The sequence below is a fragment of the Denticeps clupeoides genome, chromosome 16 (genome assembly GCF_900700375.1).
Source record: "Denticeps clupeoides chromosome 16, fDenClu1.1, whole genome shotgun sequence".
Classification (NCBI taxonomy): Eukaryota; Metazoa; Chordata; class Actinopteri; order Clupeiformes; family Denticipitidae; genus Denticeps; species Denticeps clupeoides.
The window spans coordinates 1,107,973-1,134,910 of NC_041722.1; the positions used below are offsets into that span (position 1 = coordinate 1,107,973).

The window sequence follows — 26,938 nt, forward strand, 5'->3', positions numbered from 1 at the left end:
TCATAGATCACTGAACGAGGTCCATTTCATTCATAAAAGACTAAAGTAAGAGTTTTTTGCACAATAAGTATAAATCAGTATTAAATTACATTATCCTACATGTGCAAATGATCATAGTCAGAGACAAGCTGTAGGAGGTAGGTTATAACATCTCACTCAAAATTAAACCCATAAAAATGTATTAAAATAGCATCCATATGATTACACAAATTATAATATTGGATGGATGGATATGTCAGTCCAGGAGACACTGTAATGGCAGTTAGTCTCTGTGCTCCTCAGCTCTCCTTCCCAGGAAAAGGAAAGTGAAGACAGCAGCGTTGACCATAAACTGAATGAATCCGAACGATGGCACACCGTAGTTTTCATACAGGAAGCCACCGATTGTGGGGCCGACAGTGCGCATGAAGGACTGCACTGAAGCACACAGGCCCATCATTGTACCTGGAACACAGGGATAAACACAAACTCACACACAAATCCTACAAGCACCATGACCTGAACCTGCTTTAGTACACCGTAAACTTAGATATGCTTAGAATTAGAGGTGGGCATAGATTCATTTTCTTAATCTAGATTAATCTCACTGTAATCTTGGAATTAATCTAGAGTAAGAAAAAATTATCTAGATCAATCTAGATTCTAGATTAATCTACATTAATCTAGATTAAAATGGCTCATTTGAATTCTGCCAAAGGCATTCAGAATATGTGTGCTACCCAAATAATGACTAAAAGTAAGTCTTTGAGAATGGGTTTCTCAAGCCAGGTGGCGCATTAGACCAGGGGCTCATCTCCTGTTTCCAAAATGCTTCACAAACTGCTTGAGAAAGTTGTTCTACTATGATAATTGGTGATGAAAATAAATTATGTTCAATAAGATGTACTTGTGTTTACCAACTGTTTATTCAGTTAAATAGCTGCATCCATGTTACCACATCACGTTTGATGTGGTAATTTCACAGTTCAAAGACTCGTTCACGCACCCTACAGTGCAATTCGGCTAGGTATACATCCGCGCTAAAATATCAAGGTGCAAGTAATCATAGTGTAGCGGTTCTTCTTCTGCGTTGTGTAACTTTTTGATTTTGTTTCTTGAACCACAAATGATGAGCTGACACCGAAGAGAATTTCTGTGCAAAGTGTATTCTGTACAAAAAGCAAGGTCGCGTCAGAACATCGAGTCTTTCTGCACCTCTCTACTCACGCCATGTGTCCAAGAGAACTGAACATTAACATAAAGCATTCACAATTTACAATACTGCATTCCTGTACAAAAAGCAAGGTCGCGTCAGAACATTGCTTCACAAATCGCGTCTTTCTGCACCTCTCTCTACAATATACAGTATTAAAAGAACATAAAAAAACATTCACAAAATAACACACATGCAAAATATTCCTAATATGTACATAAATTAAAATGAAAGAAATAACTTTTGGCACACAAACCCCACGCACCTCTCGCCATGTGTCAAAGAGACCTGAAATAAAAGTCTTTAGGAAATAAGAAACTAAAAGACACAAGAAAGAAGAAATATACTTATAAATCTAGTGTAACCATTTAACTCCAGCACAATAGCTTGCGTAGTATAGACCCAGCTCCCAACCCAACTTTGTGAATAGATTAATGGCGATATGTTTTTTTATCGCCGATAAGAGTCTCACGTTAACGCCGATAACGGCCCACCACTACTTACAATAAACTTAAACTTTAGATATTCTGATTGATCCCCACTTCTTTGGAGAAGGACCCTTGGTCTGTTTTTGCTTTGGTTGTTATGTATTTATTTTATTTTCATTGCTCAGTTGGAGACCCGTGTTTTTCACTGAAATCGGTGGGTTGCTTCCCGCTTCCCTTGCCCTCTATAATATGGATGTATTGATGAGTAGTTTCTCTGTCATGAGCTTTATTAAACTCTGTTCATGGAACACCAAGGGTCTCCAAAAAACAACCCAGAGACAAGACAAGATAAGATGTCTTTATTGCTTTTCTCAGTGAGAGAAATGCCATGTGTGGTGGGAGTGCATGACAAAGGACATTTGCGACACTGCAGTTGACTTGTCGACAGAAGCTTCCATATTAATCTTTGGTCAGGATTCCTTATCAGTGTCAACTCTTAGCTCATGAGTGACTCTGGGTTCCATTCAGTTCTCATTATACTCAAAATTCATATAAATTCAATATTTAGAAAATAGTTCCCAAAGTTCTGCATTTGATAATTCAACAGTCTTAGATGGCTATGGAAGTGGCTCACTAGCTTATTTTTGCCACCCAAAAGCCTTTGTTTTATCTGTTATCTTAACATGAAACCAGAGGTGGAAAGAAACTAATTACTCATGTTAGTCAATGTCAAAGTAAAAGTCAACTTTATTGTCAATTCTGCCACATGTACAGGATATACAAAGAATTGAAATTGCATTACTCTCAGACCCATGGTGCATACAACATTAAATATAAACAGTAACATTAAATACAACAAAATAAGCATAATATATAAGATTTAAAAACACAATATACAAGTAAGGGCACATGGCGGAGAGTGCAAACCACGTAAACAATGTAAACAATGTAGTGCAACAGAGCTTGTAAAGTGTAAAATTTTGTGAGTAATTTGTAAAGTTGTTTTAGAAACTGGTAATTTTACTCAAGAAAATATTTAACCCAAGTATTTTACCTCACTTCACTGGAAATCCTGCCCTGTTTCTGAGTAAAAAAGGAAACAAAATCTGCCTGAACTGAAAGGAAATTGCACAAGCGTTCACGTATGGCATTCCCACTACTTCCCTCTCAGTTTGCGGCAGGTCACGCATTGATGAATGACTAATCAGTCTCTTGCTACGGACAATCCACAGCCCAGATGCTCTGATGGCTCCTTCTGTGATCTGCGACCTTGGTGCCTCACCTCCATGTGAAGATGTTCCACAAGCAGCTTTGTAACATGACTGAAGTCCCTGCTGAGAGTTGCACAATGTGTTGAAGCGTTGAAACCTCTCAGATGAAAGTAACAAGGTGGGTAACAAGAGCAGTTACTTGTGGTCTTACTTCCACATCCTTTTCAGGATCTATCAGCTCAAAGTACTCACATCTCCAGCTTTGGAGACTTGGAGAAAGTCAGGTCCTTTAAACCAGATGGTGTCTCCAAGTTGTGATGCTTCCACAGATCTGGTGGCTAAGTAAGCTGGGTTCTGCTCAGAAGGAATGTAATGCCACTGGTCAGTGGATGGCGTCTGTCATGGTACACCTCGAAGGTGGGCAGGTACAGGCATTCTTGACTTTCTAGGATGGGCAGTGCTTTCTCTGCATGCTTGTTCTTGAATAGCTTTCCCATGAAGGAAGAAAACTGCTGATTCTTCTCAGCGTTTTTGCTCAATGTGTATCTCAGAGAGCTGAGGAGTGTCAAAGCTTGATCCTTGTTGTTAGGAAGTGCAGGCCGAGGAGACTTGAATTGCGAAGGAGATACCCAGTTATTTTCTTCATCCTGATGGACCTTTTTCCATGATGTTTAGAAACAGTTAATCTTCGAAACACATGGCACTCTTGTTGTCATAGTTGGTTCTTTGAAAGATTGTTAGCCCTAGCTGTTCCTCAGCTAGCTTTGACCTTGACTTGTAGGCAGAGTGGACATACTTCTGCTCCCTGCCATACCTCAGTTTTTCTTTCATGCTGATGCTGTTATGACAAGGAGTGAAGTGTGATGGACGTCCATTCTGGAGGATGTGAGTTCTGAATGCACTTACTGTTGTCTTGTGAGCATTGTCAAGACATACATCACCTATTATCACCCAGCCATCACAAGTCCAGCTGCTGAGCGAAGGAAGAGCTGTGAGGCCAGTTGACTTGCTCTCGCACTTTGGGCCACATTAATTGTCTATTAGCATATGTTACCTTAGTGAATGAGCAGCATTGGACTGAGCACACAGCCCTGAGGAGCTCCAGCGCTCCTCTAGATCAGTCAGGAAGTCCAAGATCCAGTTGCAGAGGGAGGTGTTCAGGCCCAGCAGGCTAAGCTTCTCAATTAGGTGCTGAGGAATTATGGTGTTGAATGCTGAACTGAAGTCTATGAACAGCATTTGTGCATATGTGTCCTTATTGTCCAGGGGGGTGAGGGTCAGATGCAGTGTGGTGGCGATGGCATCATCCGTGGAGTGGTTCAGATTGCAGTGGGTCCAGGGTGGAGGGCAGCAGGGTCTTCATGTGTTTCATGACCAGCCTCTCAAAGCACTTCATCATGATTCATCATAAGTGCACTTCTCAGAGCCTGCATGTGTGGAATGACCAGGTTCTTCTGTTGGCCCTGAGAACCAGGTTGGCCTATGGCATTTTCTTGAAGGTGAATCCTGCCTTGTTAAATGCCCACTTGGTCTTCCCTATGTCTGGCTTCTGTGGTGGTGGGAATGTTCTCTGCTCTATGGTACAGAGTCCTTATTCTGCCTTGTGCAGGCAGTAAGTTGGCCTATAGCTCCCTCTAGTGGCTGTCTCGTAATATTATTTTTGGTTACTCTGAAAACGGGAGAATAAGAATCCAGATGGCGGAACATAGTGCCGAAGCATTCCCGTATTGAGCAAGAATGTTGTTGCTTTGGACAAGATTTGTCTGTAAGTATTGGTTATGACGAGATAAGCACTTTCTTTTTGTGTGTGTGGTAACAATATAATTATTTGTATATTAGTAGCGTTAGAAATGTGTATTTTGTGTTAGTTTGCTGTGCGCATGGAACGAGCTAATTTGCTATGTTATTTAGCTGATCGTCACATTTGTATTTTTTCAGTTTTACGATGGTCATAGAGAAGGCAATGGTCAGAGGCCATTCTTCAATAAATCAGCACAGAAAAGCAAATACAAGTCTGTTTATTGGAGCATCGTTATCTCGCTGTCTAGCTGGTGGAGACTAGAAAACCCAGAGCGAGGGCAGCATAGTCCTGATTACTCCTAGTTTGTGTTGTAGTGGGTGATGTGAGTCAAACAGTAGATACTGGTCAGTTTCTGTAAACCTCTGTCCAGCTTTCTATCAGTCTCAACAATAACCACACAGTCCAGGAAAGCCAGCTGGTTATTATTGGAGTCCTCCCTGGTGAATTGTATGTTTGTCCACTGAGTTAATGTGATCTGTGAAGGCCTGTACCTCCTGGCTCTTGATCTTCACCCAGGTGTCATCCACATACCTGAACCATGGGAAGGAGTTGAGTGCTTTCTCCTCCACTTCTTCCATGTACAGGTTGGAAACAATAGATGATACTGGAGAGCCCATGGCACAGCCATGTCTCTGTCTGTAGAAGTCACCCTTGTATGTGAAATAAGTTGTGCTTATTTCTGACGTACTGTATTACAGTTTGGCACGGCAGCTGCACCATGGCAGACAGGGATAAGCTTCAGAAAGTAATAAAGGCAGCACAAAAGATCATTGGCCACCTTCTCTCCTCCCTGAAAGACATCTACACCTCCCGTGGCCTCAGCAGAGCAAAAAACATCACCAAGAACAGCTCCCACCCTGGCTTTCATCTGTTTGGCCTGTTGCCCTCAGGAAGACTCTAAAGGTGCAAACCGACTAAATTTTTTTTCCCCCCAAAACCCATAACCACTTTACATGCACTGACCACACAGTTGAACCCCACAAACCCACAGACTTCCTTTCAACAGCTGTGCAATATCAATATTAAAATTGAATACTGTATACTAGTGCTGCACGATTAATCTAATCACAATCGTAATCGCGATGTCAGTCTGTGCGATTACATGAATGCAAAAAGATGCGATTTAAATGATTAGTACATGGATTGGATCGGATATGTTGCCGATCCATTCTCATTCTCTCAAAGTTGGCGAGCTGACTGAAGTCTCACATCTCACATCTCAGTCGGATGTGACGTGTTTGGTCACATGACTTTCGATTCGGAGACATATGGGTAGACGGCGCATGACGAGCTGCATCGTACGTCAACATCAACACCATATTGCGAGATGCTCTGCAGTGGCGTGAAGCATATACATGTCTATGGAGAGAAGTGCAAAAAATGCCTCACTCTTGTGCTGCTTGGGGCTGTACAAACCGCTGTACGCTCCAAACCAGATCCCGGGGGATTACATTTCATAGGTAAAGCGGGACAATTGTTTTGAATATATTTGGCCATTATAAAATCCCATTTTATAAGTCTTAACCTTAGCTAAGCTAGGCTAAGCTAGCGAAGCTATGCATTCCTGTGTTCAAGTCAGCCTCCAAACAACGTTTTGGCTAAACGTAGGCATTAACTATTTAGACTGTTCTTAGCTGTTTAGTTAACTTTTTTCAAACTTTGAAGGTTTCCTAAAGAAATTCACCTCAGTTTACAAATCTTAACCTTAGCTAAGCTAGCAAAGCTATGCATCCCTGTGTTCAAGTCAGCCTCCAAACAAAGTTTTGGTTAAACGTAAGAACTATAATACGGGATTTTATAATTTTTTGTGATTATTTTATTTTTTTGTGATTATTTTATATTTGTAGAATACTGTATTTTGAAAGCACTGGGCACTTCAGGTTGTTATAAGTAGTTTGTATGTTTCACTTTGAAATTAAACATTTCACTATTAGTTTGCGAATTTTTATTGATATACAAGCAAGTGTCCTTTATCATATCGCAATCGCATATCGCAATATTGATCTCAATAATCGCAATATGTCTTTTCCCCCAAATCGTGCAGCCCTACTGTATACTGTTCAATAACATTATTTTCACTGCCTAACACTCACTTATTTATATGAATACTTGAAAACAATGTGAAATAAATGTGCAATAATATTTTTCTTATGAGCAATAACATGTGACCCGCACACGCTATATATAATATACACTTTATATAAAACCATACTGTTATTTATTCTTCCCATTCTTCTCTTTGTACATCAGCCTTGATCACTCTGCTGTGTCCCCTACAGGTCATCCAAAATTCAAACTTAGCTACACAAAATGACTACAGTGCTCTGGATTTAGTTCTCTGTATTATGAAAGTGGAGTGATTGTCATTGTGAAACACTGCAGCATTTTATAAGAGTTTACAATTTTGTAGATTTTTTTTTAAATGCTCTAAATGGACAGTCTTTAGCATGCATAGCTAATCTTGTTCACCTTGAGCTTTGAGATCTAATGGCAATGCTATCCTGCATTATGCCTTAAGCAGAAGGGTGACCAAGCCTTCACAATTGCTGTGCCTCGCCTAGGTAATCAGTTATAATTTGACATAAAATTTGCTTCCGCTACCTCTGCTTTTAAATCTAGGCTTTACTGCTGCAACTCTCACCTGTGTCTGAAGACGGGACGCTCTTGGTCAGCATGCTGTCTGTGATGACGTTGAAGACGCTGAGGGAGAACATCATGGGTATGACAACGATGCAGAACTGTAGGACACTGGCCATGAAAGCCTGAGAGAGGAATTGTTTCAGAAGAAAACGGACAAATTTACTCAAGAATCACCAAACCTACAGTGTACTAAACCATTGAGGCAAATGGAAAACAACACTTTATTCACCATTGACGTGTGTAATTGCCTGATTAAAATCAGGAAGAACCATTTTCAGTGTGTGGTGTGAAAAACAATCACATAATCCAAATTCAGATTTTTTTTATAAAATTTACCTGAGTCAAACCCACGAAGGAGGCCATGGCAACTGCAAGGAGGAGCAAGGATTTCTCTGAGTACCTTGATGTCAGCCTTCCAATTACAGCACCCTGAATAAACTGACATGCATTCAGAACTAAATTAATCATTATATGAACTAGACATAGGTCATAAAATAACAGTAGATCAGGTTTACATTATTATATCACAATATTTCTGACCTGAACGTTAACATATTCAAAGATTTTCAGATAGCCTCTTGCTTTGTGCTGCCAAGAATCATAGATTCTGGAGACAACAACGAGGCAATATACAATCTATAGGCACTCATCACTAAGAAATACATTTGTTGTTAGTAGCTCCTTCTTGTGGCTATTCCTTAAATGATGATAAATAAATGGCATTGCAACGTACAGCTGCAAAATACAGATACTACATTGCAATGTGTAGCCTAAATTACGCACCCCCTTCCCCACCCTGTTCATCCACTTTATCCACCCCCAATGTAAAATGACATGTCTTCTATTCTAACAGAATCTATGACATGACTCGTATAAGAAACACAAACACAAGAGTGTTGTGCATGCATATATGTGTGTGTGTGTGTGTGTGTGTGTGTGTGTGTGTGAAGCAGCAATGGTTCTTGCATCACTCTGATGACTGTCGCCTCACATAGAGTCCCTACTGTGTCCACATGGTAAACCTGGTCCTGTATCCTGCCACAGACTTGCATGTTTCACCAGGAAAACTCAGCTGAATATCAGTATCACCATTGAATCAGTATGACAGTAGTTTGCTAACAAAAACTCAAATTTCCTGAAATTACACAATGAGTTCTGATGAGAAATCAGGTGCTTGTTAACTGGAATCAGTTGGAATTGGAGAGACAGTAGGTTATGATACTACTAATAAACAACACACCATGCTGTTGTGATCACATGACCATCTGTAACTGAATGAGAGTTACCAGAGCAAGACACTTAACCCCAAGTTGTCCCTGTAACTACTGATCGTAAGTCTCTCTGGATAATGGCATCTGATAAATGCTGTAAATATAAATGTTTACTAATCCACACCATCATGCAAAATTGATGCCAGCTGATGCCAGCTCTTCATCCCTGATTTCCCCCCAGAAAGAACTGGTGAACAGATTAATATCGGAGGTGCAATTGATGTATCCAATGATGAAAGGAACACTTTGGCCTTTCGTTCATGGCTTGTTGTTTTGTCTCATTTACACCTCAACCTGAGATCAGAAAAGGGGCATTAAGCACAGCACAATGTCTGTAAACCCAGATACTACTATCTCAAATGGAATCTAATAGAACACAAAGTATACTGGATTCCAGTTGAGAATAAATACATGCTACATGATAAAATAATTCAGGGATTACCGGTTTCAGATTATTGCAATGACAACAATTCACAATGTTCCACTGACAGCATAGACAATTTAGTCAAGCTGACAGATCTAAACTGCTCCAGGCTATACACTGATTCATGCATGGATAGATGATGCCTTAATCTTACCATTTGGACGACGCCAATGTAGGCCATTAGGTAGCCATTATGGGCAGCCTCCAAATGGAAGAAGTTCATGGCAATGATGGAAAACATGACCTGAAAGATACCTGGGAGTAGGGGGAAGAGAGATGAGTGCTTTTTTTGGTGCTTACACATTCACTTTGGTATTTTTGTAAAATTTTTGCTCTGTATTGACTGGTTAAAGAACATCTGAAGGTACTGTATTCATTTTAAAGGTCATCATGGAAATACACAGGATAAACACTGATCATTTAAGTAACTCTGTTATCAGTGAGTGTGTGGGAGACTTGATCTTTTTGAAACACATAAGGCTGTGGGACAGATTAGTGGTGGTGGCTGTATAAAAAGCATGATAAATTATAAAATATCTGAGTGAACTCATTTAAAAAAAATGCTTCACCTGAAGGGAGGCCTGAGACTAATTTCACAGAGAAGATCTTCATCACACCAGGAAATTTCATCAGCCTGGCAATGTTTCCCAAATTAAAAATTGAGCGCTTCTCTGCACACAAACACAACACAACACACACAGACACACACACACAAAGCATTTACTAATACATTGTGTTAGTTTACAAAAGCATTTCAGGACAGGAGCAGTGCTCAGTTGGATGAGAACTCACACACACACACACCATTGTTGTGGTCCTGACTGCTCTGTGTTTTTGTGTGTTGAGGGATGAATTTCAAAACGAGCAGCAGGCTGACAAAACTGCCCACCGCAGCCACACAAGCAGCAAAATGTTCCCTTCAGAAACAAAGGAAATTCACAAAACAAATATGTTGACCGTTATTAACTGTAATACAGAAACTAAAGAATTAATTTAGAAACGTTATGATGCCACTCTACTCATTTGGTCAGTAAACATAGTAAGAGTGAGATATAGAATTTTTTTTTTATCAGTATATGAATATTATGCATGTAAACCAGATTTTGATTAAAGCTGCTACAGATGAGAGACTTGAATCTTCTAGAAATCACACAACAGCCCTGGTTTTGATCCCTTAGAAATGAATTCTGTATTTTTCCAACTAAAAAAATCAAGCTATAGTTTATGGGGGTCTGTCTTTTTGAATTTGCATGTTATGAATATGCTATGCTGGCCTAGCAGCTAATGAAATGGACTCGAAACAGATAGCCCACTACACATTTATGTAAATATTTAACTTTCCTTGGGGCAACACTGATGATATAACACTTTGAGTCAATGTAGTCAGTGTACAGCTTGAATAATAGTTAAAATTTTATGCCCCCTCAAAATAACTAAACACACAGCCATTAATGTCTAATTCGCAAAACACAAGTGTGTACAACCCTGTTTCTTTAGTAAGGCAGTGGTGTGCTTGAACACCTGCACCATATTGACAGAGAAAAGACTCTGTAACAACAGTATGCACATATGCAGCACTTCAAAGGATGGTAGTAGCCTAGTGGGTAATACATTTGCCAATGAACCAGCACAGTCACAGGTTCAAAGCCCACTACTACAGTGTCCCTGAGCAAGACACTCCAAGACTTCTCATTGTAATTACTGTTTGTATGTCGCTCTGGATAAGGGCATCTGCTAAAAATTGTAAATGTAATGTAAATGCTTAAAGGGCCATTAAAACTGTAAAAACCAGGGAGAGTGGAGCAAAAAACTCTCTCTCTACACACAAAAGCACTGTATTCAAACCACTTTAACATGATGTTACCTGGCAGAAAGAGGCATGGCATAATAGAGAGGATGAACAGTTTCTAATTTATTAACCCCAGTAGATTATTATTGCAGTTACATGTAAATATTGTATGTAAAGGCCAGCGCCTCACACCTTTAGCTCGGGGGAGGGCCACCAAATGCTGCAATGCCGTTCGACAAAGACATGTAAAATGGAGGTGTTGAATCTCCATGCACAACAAAAGTGCAGAAACGTCATGGCTCTGCGACCTCCCATCTTACAAAACAAACTGATGAAGCTGCATTGACTTATGCCCTGTAAGACAAATAGTTCCACAGGGAACATAGTTCCAAGAAAACATTAACACTACAAAGTCCTCTAAAGGCATCCTACTGTGGTAAGGTGGTGCTTGAATGGCAACTGAACACCAGTTGTTATGTTCCTCAAACTTCTTGAACCAGTTTGCAGTGTGTCAGGGTGCATTATCCTACTGTTTCCATGAAGCAGTAAACTTGGTCAGCTCTACTATTTGAAAGCCAGCCTGTGATCCTCCTGTCTCGTTTGCACAACTGGGTGGACATTCAGGGTGGTATTTTAAAATTGACTTAGGTAAGTCAACACCTGACACAGATCAGCTCAGTGGTCAAAACTCAGTGGACAACTGTCCAGAGTCAAGACACTTTTCTGAGTGTCACTTTGAGATTTTGATCAATGCTTTTATTATGACTTCTCTGGACTAAAGCAATGCAACAGTTGGGCTTAACCAGAGGTCACTTGATGGACTTCAGCTGGTCCAAAATGCTGACTGGTACAAAAAACATGCTCTCAAGTCTGCATCATTCACTGATAACTATCCCAAAGACAAGGATGAATTGTCACTTAAATCAAAAGACATCTGTTCGTGCCAGAGCAGGCCACAAATCTTCACCTTTTAGCATTAACCAATATTCAGACTGCTAAATGTCTCACTATGAAAAATATTCAAAAGGGATGAGTGAAGGAAAAAATGCATAAACAAGATGTGTTAATGCATAAACACACCAGAGCTGAAGACGGCCAGTGTGCACATATAAACTTCCTGCTATAACCACTGCCCAGTGGCTCACGCCTACGAAATTTAACAGGCATGACCATACACACACACATACTCAAAAGCACAGTTTTTGACGTACACACATTTTCTACAAATTAAATTAGTTAGACAAATAAACCAGCATTTTTAGATTTGGCACAGGGACTGGTCAAACAAAGCTTACATTTGACCATTTTGTGTCACAGTTCATGAGTTAAAACAGCAAAAAAAAAAAACTATGAAAAGTTTTTAATTAGTTTTAAATTTTGCATATCTACCATATTTCCTGCTGTAGCCCCCCAGAAAGTTAAGTGATTGTCATTGTGATACACTTCAGCACAGCACACAGTGCACACAACAAAATGTGTCCTCTGCTTTTAACCCATCACCCTTAGTAAGCAGTAGGCAGCCATGACAGGTGCCCTGAGAGCAGTGTGTCAGGACGGTGCTTTGCTCAGTGGCACCTCAGTGGCACCTTGGCGGAATGTGATTCGAACCTTCTGATTACGGGGCCAGTTCCTTACCACTAGGCCACCACTGTGCTGACAACACACAGTTGTAGCAGAATAGAGAATAGTCTGAAGGACATTAGACAGTGGTTGCTCACCAACTTTTAAATCCTGATAAAACCGAAAATACTGGGGCCACATGCAGCCAGACATAAGCTGTCTGACTACATCACAACGCTGGATAGACTTGGTATCTCACCAAGTACAGAAGTAAAGGATCTAGGTGTAAAACATTACCCACCCTGTACTGACACCAATTGAAGACTCACTCTACCCTGGAAGGAGGGGCCTTCTCTGACTCACTCCTTCCCAAGGTTTCTTCCTTTCTTTTTCCTCTCTTCTATATTTTTTTTGTGGAGTCAGGTTTGGAGAAGGGTATGGGGGGTGTCAACTGTAGGGCCTGTCAAAGCCCACTGAGACAGCATCTGACATATATCACATACTGTATGTGATTATGGGCTATATATAAAATAAATGTTGTTGAAAAGTTGCAGCTTACCCATATTGTGTGCTGAGAGTGCCACCTAAAGACGAGCCCATGATCATCCCAATGCCAAAGCACAAGCCAAGTTTAGCCAGGGCATCTGCCCGCCTTTCTGGTTCAGTCAGATCAGCGACCACCATCTGAGTCCCTGCACAAGGCAGCACAGCAACATGCACACTTTTCTCATTACTATATTACTGATCTACACAATTTTACTACAGAAGAATAAACATATCACTTATTAATTACATTTAGCATAAAAATGGTGGAATACCATTTTGGGGGGACTCAACCTTCATTGCTTTACAATTCATTTAACCAGTGCAAAATGAAAAATGTCCAGTGAGGACTGAAGGTTACCTGGCAGTGAGTGCATGAAGACCACAGGAAACTTGTGGATGAAAAGCATGGTGGTGCTGTTGGCCAGGGCGAGCAGGCTGTAGTAGACCACAGATGCCAGGCAAGACAGAGAGAGAGCAGCCCGTGCTCCAAACAGATCCGCAAACCTGCCATCAGCACACATTCTTATTACCAACAATGCATCAACATTGGTTTGAAGCATTTAATATTTTGCTAATTCTTCAGATATGAATATTTGCCCTTACCCTTAGACATACAATATGAGAGATAAAAAACAAAAGAATTAGTGGCGGGCCGTTATCGGCGTTAACGTGCTGTTGTGAATGCTTTCTGGATGCAATGTACATGGGGATAAACACAGTTTAGTTTAGGTGGGCCTTAGGCACCATCTCCATTGTGTAGTGGCAGAATATAAGAGCAGCTTCGCTCTTGTTAGTCAATAAGCAAAAAGTTTAGGGCTGCAACTAACGATTATTTTAATAATCGATTAATCTGTTGATTTTTTTATTAACCGTAGAATCGGATAAAAAACAAGAAAAGCATTAATTTCCAACCCTTTATTCAAAAACAGAACTAAAATCTTTAGAAAGTACACAAACATGTTGCTCCTTGAGCTGCTATAATAATAAAATAAAATAAAAATAGACTAACACAGAAAACATACACATGTATGCTTTACATCTGCCAAATAATTTTTTTTTTTAAAATAAAGTGCAACCTGAGCTGCCAGAATGACAAATAATTTATAAAAAAATAAAGAACAATACAAATCAGGAAATTTAACAGGATTTGTTTGAATGTCAGAACTCTACACTACACTGCAGATGCACACACTCGCAGACGCACACACTCACAAACTCGCACACTGACACAGATACACACTTACTCTCTCTCTCTCTCTCTCTCTCTCTCTCAAGCTCACTTGAAGCTTATTCATCTATACACCATATTTAAACACAGCTTAAGATGACCAAGTGCTATAAAATAACTTTAAAATTAAATTAAAAAGTACAACACAAATATATTTGTCAATAATAACCCATATGGGACAAAGCACAGAATAAACACTTCAAAAATGCTTTTCTAACTTAGTAGTTTTGTCCTGTTTTCAGTCCAAATATCTAAAAAATCTTAAATCAAGATACATTTACAAGACACATGAAATAGCATAAGAAATGATGTCTTGTTTTCTGATAAAACATCTCAAAATTAAGTGATTGTTTAAAACAAGCAAAATTATCTGCCAATGGGGTAAGAAAACTAATCTTAATGAGATATAATCTCAAACAGAAGTTTTAAGCATCACTTAATTTTTTTTCATGCCATTTTTCTTGTCTAGTAATCTTGATTTAAGATTTTTTTCAGATATTTGGACTGGAAACGACACAAAATTACTAGGTAAGAAAAGCTTTTTTTGCAGTGTAGCTATACATGACAACAGATTGAAAAATGAATGGTCCAAAAAAGGCTAGTGAATCAAAACATGTCTTTAGTCTTATAATGCAAAGTGCAAAGTAACTATACCAGCCCTGCTTTACTACTGTTATTAACGAGCTAACGCTAACTCGTCAAGCTATATAACGAGTAAACACAAGCACCAGGGACATTACGTTCCTCACCTCAAAACGGAACCAATGTAGGATTCTGTAGTGACTTACCCTGCTGTTGAACTCCCTTCCTCCTCATCAAACACTCCAACATGTTTGTGTTTCAGGTGCTTGATCATTGCCGTGGTGCTCCAACCCTTGCCATGCCATGTCGCTTTTGCATATTTTGCAGTTAACACATTTCTGTTTATTTAGTGTGAAATGCTCCGCGTTGTCTATGAGGCGCCAAACTCTGCTAGCATCTGTGCATGAGTGAGACTGAGTGTGTTCACTCCGCTCTACGCTCAACTAAAGTTTTTTTTTTTTTTTTTTTTTAAATAATCAAATGTCTCCGCGTCGCGCGACACAACGAATCCATTAGGACATTCGTTGCCAACTCTTTTAGTAATCGATTCCTTGTTGCAGCACTAGTACTGTTTACACTGCCTACAAATAAAAATACTAATATTCCAGCCAGTGCAGAGCTTTTCTAATTCCCTGTTCGGCGAAAGCTCTGCATATTGTTCAAATGCTATGTCAAGAATGGGTCGTTTATACATTTATTAATATCATGGTCAAAGTTTCTCCCATCTTTCTTGTGCTAATTGAAACGTATCACCTGACTTCTCATTTACTGTACAAGCTTGTGTAAAAACCAGTCTGTTTTGTGGGAAGATCATCAGCTCTTTAGTTCTGCGCCTAACACAGGTGGAGCATCAGGCATTACAGGACGAGGTCAAATAAAAGCAGTCATAATTATGATTTGTGCAATTCTGTACCAATCTTTGGTGAACCAGACTAAAAAGACAACATGGCCTGCGGGCCATTGTTCTAGGATAGGGGTGGGCAAACTATGTATTGAAACTGAACAGAGGTATAGAGGTAACCTACTGAAAACTCTACCATTTTTGATAAAGAAAACTAACTCGTTTATTTAGAGAAAACCCTTTATCTATGTTTGTATTTATAAATTCTTAATTTTCACATTTAACATTGTGATTGCAGTTTTACTTCTACACTGAAGTAGTAGAACAGCCAGCCAGGCTGTATTAGTGACTGTATTATTTAGCATTTACATACATTTACAGCTTTTATCAGACGCCCTTATCCTTACTTATCAGTAGTTACAGGGACAGTCCCCCCTGGAGCAACTTAGGGTTAAGTGTCTTGCTCAGGGACACAATGGTAGTGGGATTTGAATTTGGGTCTTCTGGATCATAGGCGAGTATGTTACCTAACAGATTACTACCACCCTCGTCAAATAATTCATAGGTCAACGAAACAGGTCGACAAGACAAGCTGTTGAAATTTGCCTGCAACCCAATGTTCAAGTTAATTAATATCAAGACAGTGAATTGTGTGGTGTTGTGACATATAACATAACATTATATCATTTAAATAATAGTATGATGTGACACCACATGACTTTGTCTTGTAGCTCCTCAGAGTCAGAAGCAAGATCCAGCACCAAGTACCAGCTATGAACCCACACGTCCAGATGGGGAAGGTTGGATTACTCATTGAGTGAATATTATTAGAATTAATATAATAAAGACTGTGAACACTTCTTGTTGAAAAGGATGTGTTGTAAATATGTGCCTCATGTTGAAATAGTCTACATTGTGAACCAACCCTTACTTGCAGTGAATTGGAAATGTTTCAGAGGCCTCACAGAATGTTACAAAATTTTATAACCGCAAAACAGACAAAGTTGGGACAGGGTGGAAAATGTAAGCAGTAATTAACAAATTTCCCTTGAGTTTTATTTCATTACTTCATTACTTTTATTTCATCAGACAGTATGAACACAAGATAATTCATGCTTTTTTTGGTCAACATCATTTGATTTGTAAATAAACATCAATTCTTTCCATTCAGGCTTGCAATTCAGGGGTAGTAATGAGGTATAATAACTAAATAATGATGTGATTTGGTGATATTAACAGGTAACTGCAATCATGATTTGGTACAAAAGCAGCATCAAAGCCTACTCCTTTAGCAGCAAAGATGGGCAGAGGATCACCAGTTTGCCACCAAGTGCGAAGATCTTTGAAATGATGAAGAAAAATGTTTCTCAAAGAAAGATATGAAGAGATTTGGGTATTCCTCTCTCTACAGTGCATAACCTAGTGAAAATAATCAGGAAATCTGAAGAAATTACCATGCGCAAAAGCCAAGGGCGCAAGCCTAAACTGTGATATCTGAGCCCTTAGACCGCATTGCATTAAAAACAGTCATTCATCAATAAGTGATATATTGATGATCAATAAGTGATATAAGTGATATTGTCATGGTATGGGGTTGTGTCAGTGCCTTCGGCAAAAGTCATTTTCACTTCTGTGATGGCACCATCAATGCTGAGAAGTATATCTCAGTTTTACAGGAACAAATGCTGCCTTCAAGACTACGTCTTTTCCATGGAAACACATGCTTATTTCAGCAAAACAATGCCAAACCACATACTGTGTGCATAACAAAGGAATGGCTGCATAAGAAGAGGGTGCAGATGCTTGACTGGCCTGCCTGCAGCCCTGATTTGTGTCCTATAGAGAATGTTTGCCGCATTTTGAAATGAAAAATGTGTCAACAAAGACCCTGTACTGATGCGCACCTAAAACGTTGTTTGCAGGAAGAATGGGAAATGTTAAAAGACAGTACAAAGAACTGGGGTAAATGCTGTACTGTCCCAACTTTTTTTTAAATGTGTTGCAAACCTGAATGGCGAGAATGGATATTTAATTCACAAATCAAATGATGTTGACTAGAAAAACATGAATTATATTGTGTTCATACTGTCTGCAATGAAATACAATTTGAGGAAAATGTATTACTTGCTTTTTTCTTTTTTATTCACATTTTCCACCCTGTCCCATCTGATTTATGGTTGTAATAACAACAGGCTGTGATCTAAAGTGGGCCAGTCTGAGGAATGAAACTCCAGGGCTGAAAATTAGTCCCACTCCGGATCTGAGAACAGCTAAAAAAAAAAAAAAGGGGCTGAGCCTGAACAGCCAGAGCGCTCAGTTCTCCAGGTCCTCACCTGCCAAATATGGGGCCTCCAAGCAACTGGATGATGCCCACGGTCGTCTGAAGATATCCAAACCACAGGGTGTCAAATCCAAGCCTCTTTGCCAAATACTGTTCAGAGCAAAGCATTCAGTCAGCATTTATATCTTACACATCTCCTCATTCGTTTATTATTGAATTAAAAAAAATGGCATTAGGCACTTTATTAGAGTAGGGGCCACCGCACATTTAACACAATGCAACCAATAAACAAACATTGGGAAGACCTGCAATAAAATAAAATTGGGCCATCTTGCAATATAAACTGGAACCATATTAATAAAATCACATTTTGAATCAGCTGATTTTGCTGCCGTGAGTCTCTCTGAGTGAGCGGTTCACTGTTTCTGCTATTTTACCGTAGGTGATCGTCACATACGTTCTTACAAAAGAGTTGTTCTTCCGATAAAAAAAAAAATTATTGTTTGAGTATTGTTCAGCTCTACACGTAGCACTAAGAGCCGAATTCCATAATTTTCTGAGGACATTGGTATTCCAGCGAGCAAAGCCTATGTATGTGCATGCTTGCATGGAACCTATCAGGCAAGTGGTACAGGTTTGTCACTGACAGCCTCTTTGCCATAGCTGACCACGTGTTTAAAATGCATTGGTTTGTGCAATAGTCCCGCCTCAACAGGAAACACGTGTAGTGGGCTGCAGCGGCCAGAGACGTGACATATACGTTTTAGTTGTTTAGTTCTGTGATTCGGTGCCATAAAAATCAGTGCCATAAATGTGCTTCTGATTATTTTTAAGGAGATTTTATTATATTTACAGCATTTATCAGATGCGACTTACAATCAGTAGTTACAGGGACAGTCCCCCCTGGAGCAACTTAGGGTTACGTGTCTTGCTCGGGGACACAATGATACTAAGTGGGATTTGAACAAAGCTCATCTCCAGAAATCTAGGAATTACTATTGGGCAGCTAATATACGCTGTACTGCATTCTGGTTCTATTGCCAAAACAAAGATAATTGTCCATCCTGGGTTTCATTGGAATTTAATTCATCTTAAGAGTTTTCTGGTTTGGCACTTCTTGGATCTCCACTTTCTGTAGCCGGAAACAAGTCAATTGATAATCCGGTCGTTTAGGCATACTGTGAGAGTATGGGCTCAGATGAGAAAACACTTCGATCTAACTGGTTTCTCTCTTTTGAGTCCAATTATATCAAATCATCTCTTTCAACCCTCTTTATCCGACCCACATATAAATTTTTTAGATATCTGCAGATTAGACACTTTCTTCAATCTCAAATTCAGAATTTCCCTGAGACACCAGTTATGAATACAGCTGATACATTTCTTACTTTGCAGCCAACGCGTAAAGGGTTAATATCCTTTATTTATGACAAACTGGCTGGTATGAAGTGTCCCTCTATTAATAGAATCAAAACTGCTTGGGAACAGGATTTTAACATGTCACTATCTGAGGGACTCAAATATTTAAACTGGTTAATTCAACATCTTTATGTGCCCGTCATTGTCTTTTACAGTTTAAAGTTGTGCTCATATGAGCTCATATGTCTAAAGTCAAACTATCGCGTATTCCACCCAAATGTGGATCCCTACTGTGATAAATGTGGAAGTGAGGATGCTTCACATGTATTGGTCGTGTCCTAGCCTTGAAATATATGGGAGATATTTCAAACCCTTTCTTCTGTCCTCAAACAGCGTATAGATCCTAATCCTTTGATTGCACTTTTTGGCATCAGAGATGATGCATGTCTGAACCCGGTAAAATGCCGGACACATCTTTTGCTTCCCTTTTAGCCAGACGTGCAGTCTTACTCAGATGGAAAGGTGCTGCTCTTCGCGCCCATGCTCAATGGATGAGGGACCTTATGTCCTGTCTAAGCCTCAAAAAGATACGCTACTCAATTAGTGATACCAAAAAATAATTTAATACGGTGTGGGGGCCCTTCCTGGAGTATTTTACAAGCCTTCAGTCTCAGAATCCGACTATTAGTACTACCCAGTAAAGTTCCAGAAACAATGTTGTCATCTTGTTCTTTTTAATTAATCAATCTGGCATGAGGATGGGGTTATTACTAAAGTTTGCTGGGTTTAGAATTGCACATGATATTATCATTATTGTTCTTCAAATATGACTAAATATGACTATAATACTGTACTGCAATGTTACCCGATCTTTGTATGTAACTCTTACAGAATTGACTTACTTGTTGAGACCTTTTTTATATTGTGTGCATTGTATTTTTATTTTATCTTTTTGATGTTTTCTTTCTCTAGCTTAAAGTCAATAAAAATATCTTTGAGAGAAATTTTTTTAAGGGGGCACATGGTGGCAACAGAGGTGGCTCTGGATAACTGTTTTGTCATGTAACTGGATTGCACTTGGTCAGGCCTCAGATTATAACTAAAAGCATAGCATTTACCTTAAATGGATAGCATATATAATTAATTCGATATTTACTCTCCAATAACATCTCACTATTGCCAATATTAACAAATCTAAAAAAAAAGTGTTGACATAAAAAAGGATGCATCTCACAGCATGAACTTTCTCTTAGTGAGCTGCTGGGGTGGAGAGTGAATAAGATTTATTTTACTGGGTTCTCCAGTCAACTCTATGCAGCAGACAGGCTGACAGTGGTGCTTGAGTGATTGATAAAGGAACACTGTCTGATTTTTCGTGATCATTTCTTGTTGTGTGGTAAACATCAATCTGAAACTGGTGAATAAATGTCATGCGGTCTGACGCTCAAATGCGACTTGACTGCTCATGCTACACATGCAATATAAACACTTTGGAAGTGGAATCAGAAGAGGAAGAATCAGTAGTGCTGCTGAACAAAGCAAAACGCAGTGGTTTGGCCATTTTCTGTGCAGAAAAATAGAAAAAGAGGTGACGGCGCATATGGAGAAACTGTGGGGTAATCTGTGCAAAAACAGAGCTACTGTAGTAAATCTTACTGTAGTAAATCTTAATTTCTTTCTCAAGGGGAAAAAGAAAAGGGGACAGGGGGATTGTTTAAAGGACCCCAGCCTAGCACTGGCCCCAATTGCAGAGCCTATGAGATGTGACCAAATTAACACCAGAAACTTAGGGTGTTCTCACAATCATACACTTCGTACTTTGGGGTAACGTGCCTTTGTTAATTTCTTAATCCTTTTTATTATATATACAGTACAGGCCGAAGGTTTGGACAGACCCTTCTCATGCGTTTTCATTTACATTGGTAGATTATGGTAGAAATAACTGAAAACATGTTTTATATTCTAGTTTCTTCAAAATAGCCACCCTTTGCTCTGGTCACTGCTGTGCACACACTTGGCATTCTCTCGATGAGCTTCAAGAGGTCATCCCCTAAAATGGTTTTCCAACAATCTTGAAGGAGTTCCCAGAGGTGTTTAGCACTTGTTGGCCCCTTTGACTTCACTCTGCTGTCCAGCTCACCCCAAACCGATTGGGTTCAGGTCCGGTGACTGTGGAGGCAAGGTCATCTGCCGCAGCACTCAATCACTCTCCTTCTTGGTCAAATAGCCCTTACACAGCCTGGAGGAGTGTTTGGGGTCATTGTCCTGTTGAAAAATAAATGATCGTATAACTAAACGCAAACCGGATTGGATGGCATGTCGTTGCAGGATGCTGTGGTAGCCATGCTGGTCAGTGTGCCTTCAATTTTGAATAAATCCCCAACAGCGTCACCAGCAAAACACCTCCTACTCCAAGCTTCACAGTGGGAACCAGGCATGTGGAATTCATCCGTTCACCTTTTCTGCATCTCACACAAAGACACGGTGGTTGGAACCAATGATCTCAAATTTGGACTCATCAGACCAAATCACAAATTTCCACAGGTCTAATGTCCATTCCTTGTGTTTCTTGGCTCAAACAAATCTCTTCTGCTTGTTGCCTCTCCATAGCAGTGGTTTTCTGGTAGCTATTTGACCATGAAGTCTCCTCTTACCAGTTGTTCTACAGATGCGTCTGCTGCTAGAACTCTGTGGTGTTTATCTGGTCTCTGATCTGAGCTGCTGATAACTTGTGATTTATGAGGCTGGTGACTTCGATGAACTTGTCTTCAGATGCAGAGGTTACTCTTGGTCTTCCTTTCCTGGGTCAGTCCTCGTGTGCCAGTTTCGTTGTAGCACTTGATGGTTTTTGTATTTTTTCTTCCTAATTTTTCTTTTTTATGAATTATTATTAAGAAAGAAATTCTATAACCTTGCAAGAATCAAGTGTGATGCAGCTAAAAATCCATCCACACATCTCAGGCCTCTGCATTATATAAAAAACAAATGACAGAACTAATTTAAACTAATACCAACAGATGATAACAATCAAGGCATTCAGGAAATCTGGGTCCAGTCCAGAAATGTCCAGATTGCAACAGAATGTTAGATTTTAAACAGTGAAGGGCTTCCTTACCCGCTATGCCAACACTGCCCCAGTAAATCCATTATGTACTAAATACAGGGACGGATTATGGGTCGTGTGGGCCCCTGGACAAAACGTTCGCGAGGGCTCCCCCTAAAAAACAAAAAAAACCCAAAAATGCCAGCATTGTTTGGGATGGCTAGTTGCTACGTCACCATGCCACTTGTGGGTCCAAACTAGTGCAGTGTACAGTGTTGTAAAAGCAGAATGATGTTGACAAAATCTTTTGCCGCTTTTTACCTCGGAAAAAGTGAAAAGAAGGTGGCTTAAGTTACAGTAAATTGGATCTCAAATTATAATCAGTACAGCCTAATGCCACTACCGGTACGACGAATGCGGACATGTCTCTGGCAGACGAGCTAAATGCATTCTATGCTCGCTTCGAGGCTGCAGCTAAATGCGCTAGCGATACTACGGCTAGCGGCTCCAACAGCTGCAGACAGGAGGACACTGCCAGCACCGAGAACGCGTTCATCATCACCGAGCATGGCGTGAGGAGAGCCTTCATTGAGTGAACACCAGGAAGGCAGCAGGACCAGACGGCATCTCTGGGAGAATCCTCAGAGCCTGCGCGGACCAGCTAGCACCTGTGTTTACAGAGATATTCAACCTCTCTCTATCTCAGTCGGTGATCCCCACATGCTTCAAGGAGTCCATCATTGTTCCGGTCCCCAAGAAAACCCATCCTGCCTCCCTCAACGCCCTGTAGCCCTCACCTAGGTAGTGATGAAGATCTTTGAACGGCTGGTCAGAGACTTCATCATTTCTTCATTACCACACTTGACCCACTACAGTCCCAACCGGTCCACAGATGACGCCATATCACATCTCCTCCACACAGCACTCACCCACCTGGACACTCGGAAGGGAAATTATGTTAAAATGCTTTTCATTGACTACAGTTCAGCATTTAACACAATAATCCCTTCCACACTCACCACCAAGCTGGAGCACCTGGGACTCAGCTCTCTGTCAGTGGATCTCCAACTTCCTAACCGGGAGACCACAGGCAGTAAGGATGGGCGAACATGTCTCAACCTCCATCATCCTCAGCACTGGAGCCCCCCAGGGCCGTGTTTTGAGCCCCCTGCTGTACTCCCTGTACACCCATGACTGTACAGCCACTACAAACTCCAACACCATCATCAAGTTTGCTGATGACACTGTCGTGGTGGGCCTGATCTCTGACAACGACGAGACGGCCTACCTGGAGGAGGTTGGAAATCTGGTGAACTGGTGCCAGAGGAAGAATCTCCACCTCAACGTCAGCAAGACAAAGGAGTTAATAGTGGACTTCAGTACAAAGCAGGAGAGGACCTACCAGACCCCTGTCATCAACAGGAGCCCAGTGGAGAGAGTGGACAGCTTCCGTTACCTCGGTGTTAACATCACGCAGGACCTGTCATGGTCCTGTCACATCAACACCGTGGTGAAAAAGGCCCGGCAGCGTCTCTACCACCTCAGACGCCTGAGAGACTTCAGACTGCCCTCCAAGGTGCTCAGGAACTTCTACTCCTGCACCATAGAGAGCATCCTGACGGGGAATATCTCAACCTGGTTCGGGAACAGCACCATGAAGGACAGGCGAGCCCTAACAGAGGGTGGTTCGATCAGCCGAACGAATCATCCGTACCAAGCTCCCTGACCTTCAATCTACCTACAGCAAACGGTGCTGCACCAGGGCTAGGAAGATAGTGAAGGACCTCACCCACCCCAACAATGGACTCTTCTCTCTGCTGCGATCAGGGAAGCGCTTTCACTCCCTGAAGTCCAACACAGAGAGAATGAGGAGGAGCTTCTTCCCGCAAGCTGTCCAAGCTCTCAACAACAGTACATAGAACTCCAGCACTTTCACCTTCAAACACTCCGGACTCTTTTGCACAAAATCACTCTGCGCTTTTTACCTTACTGCTTTCTTTTTAATTTTTTTTTATGATGGCTCTTTTTCTCTTTTCTTTAAACATTGTCTGTTACTCATTTGCACACCTTCACCCTACCAGTTACACATATTTTATGTTAAAGACATAAAAGTGTAATTTTTGGTTATGTTTGCAATATTTGCATATTGGTTCATTGTTTACTTGCAACATTTGCAATACTGTGGTCTGCAGCAGTTGCAAAAAGCATTTCACTGCACATCATACCGTGTATGACTGTGTATGTGACAAATAAAATTTGAATACCTCACATTAATGTTAGCACCAGGTTACCCATCTCTGTTTAAAGTAAGTAAGTAAAGTAAGTAAAGTGAAGTGATTGTCACATGTGATACACAGCAGCACAGCACACGATGCACACAGTGAAATTTGTCCTCTGCATTTAACCAATCACCCTGAGTGAGCAGTGGGCAGCCATGACAGGCGCCCGGGGAGCAGTGTGTGGGAACTGTGCTTTGCTCAGTGGCACCTCAGTGGCACCTTGGCAGATCGGGATTCGAACCAGCAACCTTCTGATTGCGGGGCTGCTTCTTTAACCGCTAGGCCACCACTGCCCCTTAATAAAAAAAAAAAATTTTTTAAAAAGAGCGCGAACACAGTCCCCCACTACCAGAAATTATGCAGTCGAGAGTCCCACATTTGGGGAATTCGCAGGGGTCAGCACAGCCACGGTATCTCCCCTGCCAGGTAAGTATGATATATAGAGATATATGATTATAGAGACAGGAAGCAACGTAGCACAACCAGATCGTACCATAACAAACATTATTTGTTGGAATAATCCAGAATGTGCTAGTTTGAAATAGAAATGGAAATGTCTATAAAAGTGAACCAAAATGCGATGTATCTGTTTAATCTGCAATTGTTGCTTTGCAGCTTTCCCAAAGAAGACAACTACATCCTCGTAGCTAGGGGGCAGTCATATCATGCGCAGGGCCAGGAACAAATAAATTCAAGGACACCAACAGCATGAAATGGTAAAGTAAGCGAAATCACAAATACTACCCACCGTGCCATATTTAATAAACCAATAACTTAGATAAACAGCAGGTTTACACGTGGGTTACACGTGGGTCAGAATGTTGTGGAGATGTGCGCTCATGTAGTTGAGAGGTGGCGTTAACTTGCCAGATGCAAGTTGACATGTATAAATCTAAAAATGGTATAAGGTGCAACAAATGCTGTCTGCTGTTCTAGCATTGAATGAGATAACAATCAGACAGAAGTCAGAACATATTAGAACTTGTCCAGTTTTAATCAACAATGCAGTTTGAATGTCATACAATTCATGCTCTAAATCAAAGTGTGTGGTGTGAATGTGGCTGTATTACACTTCATATGTGTAAAGCAGACCGGAGCCAATGTTCTCTAACGGCGGTTCTTAGGACTGAAATCCTCGTTGTCTACGTTACCACGTTTCGCTAATAATTTATTGAAGCGCAAACTTCGAATCTGCCCATTTCTTGCAATCTTTGCCTATGTCGCTATACTTACAGGCGTTATGGAGAACTGTACGAAGAGCCAGGTGATTTCCAAAGCAGCGATCACATAGGTGACGAAGATCACTTTCTGTTTGTCTTCCTGAACGCTGTTCGGCACCTCCATTTTCTTCATTTCTAACAAGATCCGGTCGCTCGCGAAGGAAAAACGTGAAATGTAGAAGGACACAGGAACAGCGTGCATCCGGAACAGGACGTATTTATCTGCTGAACTTCGCCCTGAGGCGGAGCGGCGCCGGTTCTCTGTACACCACCCACCACAACGCGAAAGTGCAGAAAACGTCTTCAGCGCAGCATCAAATAGGGCAAAAACAGACGTAAGGAAATAAGGAGCATTATGCCAATGCATTTTTTGCATATGCATTTTAACATTTAATAACTAGAATGAATATGTACTGCAGATATCTATGAGTGACAGTTTAGGAAATATTTCAGACTTTTGTAACACAAACACATGTGAAACACATACACATTCACATATGAAACTGACAAGCATGCATTTATACTTTTGAAAAATCACACATAGGAAACGCTAACACAGATACAGGTGAAAAGGATGCACACATATATGCAACATTCATACAGCTACAGTTGAATAAAAGGACACACACACACACACACACACACATATGAAACACTCACAAAGAAACAGGTGAAAAGGATGCACACACACATGAAACGCTCACACAGATACAGGTGAAATAGAGTCTTATATAACAAACAAAAAATAAACTTAATCTGTGTGTTAAACGGCCATATATGTACATTAGTGAAGCTTTTCAGTATATCCAGAAGGCAGATCTGTGGATTCTTGTGTGGCGACCTGATTCAAAGCAGTCCAAACCGGGTAGCAACACCGCTCTCTGTATCATCTCAATACATCGCAGTGTATCCGTGAAGAGCTGTATTATGTCTTCATTGGCCCAAAACTCCCAGGAATGAGCTAAGTAAAAAAACAAATAAAAAAGATTTGAATATTCATAGTAGGCACGCTGAATCTGGTAGCACAGCAGCGCTCGGGAGACAGAGAGCCTTCCGTCCGGAAGGGAAAGCGGTTTCGCTACCCGGTTTGGACTCCGCATGTGTGATATCTCAACCACGAGATGACAGTAGTGTGTATATCTGATATTGACGGTGATCAAGCAGTCAGAAAAATAGCAAAAATGCAATTAAACATATCTACAACTACAACAACTGAACATTGTCGATGCTTGACTACATGAAA

The 26,938-nt window shown here is 40.6% G+C and overlaps 1 protein-coding gene, 1 long non-coding RNA gene and 1 pseudogene across 2 annotated transcripts; 1 reads left to right on the forward strand and 2 right to left on the reverse strand.

The window, feature by feature from the left end:
- Nucleotides 1–25,961, reverse strand: slc67a1 (solute carrier family 67 member 1). The gene is made up of 10 exons (XM_028956887.1): nucleotides 25,709–25,961; nucleotides 17,847–17,944; nucleotides 13,221–13,366; nucleotides 12,876–13,008; nucleotides 9,772–9,884; nucleotides 9,537–9,638; nucleotides 9,122–9,222; nucleotides 7,609–7,710; nucleotides 7,274–7,394; nucleotides 1–444 (listed from the first exon to the last, which is right to left on the reverse strand). The coding sequence occupies exons 1-10, from the start codon at nucleotides 25,895–25,897 to the stop codon at nucleotides 263–265; spliced, it is 1,287 nt and encodes a 428-aa protein (XP_028812720.1). The 5' UTR covers nucleotides 25,898–25,961; the 3' UTR covers nucleotides 1–262.
- LOC114766227 (uncharacterized) lies at nucleotides 4,502–7,713 on the forward strand. The gene is made up of 3 exons (XR_003742758.1): nucleotides 4,502–4,596; nucleotides 5,331–5,535; nucleotides 7,252–7,713. It is a non-coding gene; the product is annotated as an uncharacterized LOC114766227 (long non-coding RNA).
- Nucleotides 24,793–24,909, reverse strand: LOC114766453 (uncharacterized; annotated as a pseudogene).
- Nucleotides 25,962–26,938: the final 977 nt, after the last annotated feature.

Coding starts and splice junctions, on each gene's coding strand:
- slc67a1 (XM_028956887.1), bottom strand. CDS start 25,897: ATGCACGCTGTTCCTGTGTCCTTCTACATTTCACGTTTTTCCTTCGCG. Junction 17,945..25,708: donor TACAGTTCTCCATAACGCCT/GTAAGTATAGCG, acceptor TGCTCTGAACAG/TATTTGGCAAAGAGGCTTGG. Junction 7,395..7,608: donor CCTTCGTGGGTTTGACTCAG/GTAAATTTTATA, acceptor TTCCTCTCTCAG/GCTTTCATGGCCAGTGTCCT.